At 36.9% G+C, this 4,554-nt stretch overlaps 1 protein-coding gene across 1 annotated transcript; it reads left to right on the top strand.

Annotated features, from left to right (window-relative positions):
* Positions 1–1,822: 1,822 nt before the first annotated feature.
* On the top strand, positions 1,823–2,440 carry LOC112505170. Its single transcript, XM_025109115.1, has one exon. The coding sequence runs from the start codon at positions 1,823–1,825 to the stop codon at positions 2,438–2,440; it is 618 nt and encodes a 205-aa protein (XP_024964883.1).
* The last annotated feature ends 2,114 nt before the right edge of the window (positions 2,441–4,554 follow it).

Raw genomic sequence — 4,554 nt, 5'->3', positions numbered from 1 at the left:
CTTTTGGAATTTTTGGGTTGTGTATTTTATATTCCAAACTCTTGTATCATGGACCTATGTGGGGAAAACATGTATTCTATATATGAAATATATGTTATATGCAATGTGTGGATTTGGGGTTTTAAAATTAAGGTCTGATCAAACTAAATATTACCCAATTAGTGTCATTTTAACCCGATTAGACTCAATTAAAATAAAATGCGCACATTCTACCTAGTAGGATCAAATAGACCCGTACGGACCATTCTACGTCAACTAGTCACATTAATGTCTAGTTATACTTAACTACGACTCATTTAGTATCATTTTGACCCAATTGGACTTCTTAAGGAGAAATAGCCTATTATAGCCTCCAAAAGGACAAAAAAAACCCATTCTACCTCACTTACTCTCATTAACTTCTCATTGGACTAATTGTGACCGATTTAGTACCATTATATCCATTGAGGTCTGATCAAACTAAATAAACCCAATTTGTGTCATTTTGACCAATTAGACTCCTTATAAAGAAATGGGCCTATTAAACCAATTTGGGTCCAATTTGATTAATTACGATCCATTTAGTGTCATTTGGACACGAATGACTCGATTAAAAGAAGTAGGCACACTCTTCTTACTAGGACCAATTGGACCCAATAATGATCCTTAAGAACCATTATACCTCAATTAGTCACATTAACGTCTAGTTATATACTAATTTTGACTCATTTAGTATGATTTTGACCCAATTAGACTCCTCGAGGAGAGATGCGTCGCTTAATACCCATTAGGTTCTAATAAGACTAATCAGGACCTAGTTTGTGTCATTATGACCCAATTGGACGCCTTAAGGAGTAATAGCCCATTATATCCACTAACATGAAATGGACCCAATAAGGACCATTAAGACACATTATACCTCAATTGCTCCCATTAACTTCTAATTAGACTATTTATGACCCATTTAGCACCATGATAACTCAATTAGACTCAAAATGGGGAAATAAGCCGATTATACCCTCTAATGTCTGATCAAACTGAATATGAGCCATCTAGTCCCATTTTGACCCAATTAGACTCCTTCTGGAGAAATATGCCTATTAAGGGTCTAACGAGATTAATTACGATCCACGTATCGTGATTTTGACCCAAATGACTCGATCAAAATTGGTTGTCTCGTTATAAACCCATTAACACCAAATGGACACATTCTACCTCAGTTAGTCACATTAACGTCAAGTCAGACTAACTATGACCCATTTAGTGTCATTTTGACCCAATTGAACTTCTTGAGGAGAAATAGGCCATTATATCCACTAACACCAAATGGACCCTTTAACGACCATTATTACCCATTCTACCTCAATCACCTTTATTAATGCCTGGTTAGAATAATAAGACCCATTTAGTACCATTATAACTCAATTAGAATCAAATTGGAGAAATAAGCCCATTATACCTCAATCACCTGGAATAGAGCTTTACTTGCGAAACATGTTTGGGATATTCTTAGACATCATGATTCTTTGTGGGTACAATGGGTGTATTGTCATATTCTTCGTTCTTCTCATTTCTGGCTGGTTCGGAAGAGCTCTAATTGGTCCTGGATTTTCCGTAAGTTGTTGGACCTTCGAGCTCATTTGTGACATTTTCTTTTCTCCAAGATTGGTAATGGTCGGGATACAAATGCTTGGGAGGACTCTTGGTGGCTTGTGGACAACTTTCGGCCTTCTTATCCTATCGGTTTATACATTCTTGTGGGTTCTCGACTGGCACATCGGTTAGAGAATTACTTATTAGTATTGATGGGGTATGGCCGGAAGAGTGGTGTAACAAGATTACTATGCTCCGTTCTTATACTGTTTCATCTTTAAATGATGTTGTTTGTGATGAAGTTCTGTGGGGGGCTGATTGCACTTCTCGGTCTCTGTTTTCGGTTAGTACTGCTTGGGAATCTTTAGATGGGACTCATCCGATTGTACCATGGTATAAATTGGTATGGTTCTCGGGTCATATTCTTAAGCATGCTTTCTGTTTATGGCTTGCTTGTCAAAGACGTCTCCCCACTCAAGACCGCCTAATTTGGAAGGATGAACCCCCGGATTTGAAGTGTTCGTTATGTGGTAATTGTATTGATAGCCATGCTCATTTATTCTTCCAATGTGTTTTTGCTCGGGAGGTTTGGGAAAGTATGTTGCTTCTTGTGGACTTGAGGACTATGYCGTCGTCTTGGGATCAAATTGTGGATATTCTTTCGGATCGTGCTCGTCGACCTAAGCGTTTAAAGCAGAGGCTAATGGTTGCAGCTTCTGTTTATTACATTTGGCAAGAAAGAAATAAAAGACTTTTTTCTGAAGTTAGCCGCACAACTGTGCAACTTATCACTATTATTAATAATACGATTTCTATGCGTGCGGCTTGGGTGGATAGAAGACGGGCGCCTGGTGTTGCTGTGCTATGATGGGTTTTTGGTGGTTTTGTGGAGCTTGTATGTCTGCTAAGCTCCTTTTCTTTATTTTTTGTTGTTTGGTTGGTTCTATTGGGCTCTGTTCCTTTTGGCTTTTTGTGGCTTGGTATACTTTGGTGGTTAGGTCTTTTGGTTTTCTTGTTGGTTAGGTGGTGGTCACACGGTTTGTCTTTGCTGTAATCCCCTTTTGTATTGTTTATAAAATTGCCTGGTTTCCGTTCAAAAAAAAAAAAGGTCTGATCAAACTAAATATTACCCAATTAGTGTTATTTTGGCCCGATTAGACTCGATTAAAAGAAATGCGCACATTCTACCTAGTAGGACCAAATGGACCCGTAAGGACCATTCTACGTCAACTAGTCACATTAACGTCTAGTTATACTTAACTACGACTCATTTAGTATCATTTTGACCCAATTGGACTTAAACAGTTTGGTTTATGATTCTGTTTTTGAGGATCTAAGTGAGTTTTTAAACTACCATTGATTATCAACTGTTGAGTTTGATATTGGTTTTGAGGTTAAGATGATAAACTGTTTTTAACAGTTTTATGATGTTGTTATTTTGGAATCTGGTTTTGATAAATAAGAAACAGATTTGTGTTCTTCAACAGCCGTGAGAAGTTGCTGTTTGAATCTATTGTTGGAACTGTTTTGGAGAGAATTAAACAGTATCCGGGTTTTTAAAACAGTTTGAAGAGTTTACATAAAAACAAGAGTTTTAAACTGTTTTGGGAGAACAAATTGTTCTTGAGAATAAAAGGTTTTGAGTATAAACCTATGTTGGAACCATGATTTGGTTTGAGGATTATGAACAGGTTCACTCTGACAGGTAACTGAGGTCTGTCTTTGGATGAACTACTTCATATTAATGAGCAGGAGGATATAAGGGTGGAACATCATGTAAAGGAGATAATCTGGAGGGTATAAGGTGGGACGTTCTCGGCATCGCCTAACTCTTACCATGATAACTATTAGAGTTACAACAGATTGAAGTTCTCACTTCTTGGTGATTTGAGGATTTAGAGATGTTGTCTTTAGTAGAAATGATGGTAATGATGTGATGGTAATGGAGATAATATAATTCGTGACTGTTGATGCTTTGGGTAAAAGCATTGATTATGAGGAAACAGAGGAGCTCTGGTTATACCTTGCAAGGACCAGAGGGGCTCTGATTGACCCTCATAATAGAATCAAAGGATACTGGATACTAATTCATTTTGCAAAATTTTTTATGAATTTATGAGTTTGGAAAATAAGCTTTATATCTTTGAGAAGCAAGTTTAGTGCTTTTATTTATTGTTTTAAAATGAATATTTTCATGAGGAACCAGAGGAGCTCTGGTTGGTTCTCATCATTGGACCAGAGGATTTTGGTTATTGATTTGAAGGATGAGCAAGTTTCTACTAAATGTATTAATTGGATTAGAGGTGTTGTATCTATTGTTAAGAGCTTTCGCGTCAAAATCGTATTTTAGATGTTTTAAGAAAAGATTTTTATACTTGGTCTTTTTATGAAAAACAGACAAGAGGAGCTCTGATTGACTTACACGTTGAACCAGAGGGGCTCTGGTTGGTCATGTCTTTTGAACCAGAAGCTCTGGTTAGTACAACCAGAGGCTCTGGTCGAACATGAACTTTTTATAATTGTTTGTTTTATGAAAAAAGCTATCTTATTGATTGAGAGTTTATCTAAAGATCATTTATATTAGTGAAGTTTTGGTTAGTTCAACCAGAGGCTTTGGTCATGAAGACCAGAAGCTCTGGAAGCGAGACCAGAGGGGCTCTGGTCCTGGATGTTGAATTATATTTTAAGTATGGTTTTGTCACACCCCGCTAAAGCGGAAACACGATATGTAACAGGCAAGAGAGTCATAGCAACAGTTTATAAATAACACCATATAAAGTGTTCAAAAGCAAAGTAGTTCATCGACATAACTAAAATTAGAATTTTACACAACGTTCTCAAAACACTTCAAAATCTGACTTAATCGTTCCTGACTCGAGTATGCTCCCGAAAATCCAAACAACTTTACTTAGAACCTGAAAAGCATGGAATAAAACAAAGTCATCTACAAAGAGTTGGTGAGTTCACGGATTTTCACATACA

Source organism: Cynara cardunculus, unplaced genomic scaffold (assembly GCF_001531365.2).
Source record: "Cynara cardunculus var. scolymus isolate 2C unplaced genomic scaffold, CcrdV1 Un_Scaffold_8814, whole genome shotgun sequence".
NCBI classification, from domain to species: Eukaryota; Viridiplantae; Streptophyta; class Magnoliopsida; order Asterales; family Asteraceae; genus Cynara; species Cynara cardunculus.
Note: the sequence above shows the minus strand (reverse complement) of the source record. Positions and strands in the feature narration are given on the sequence as shown.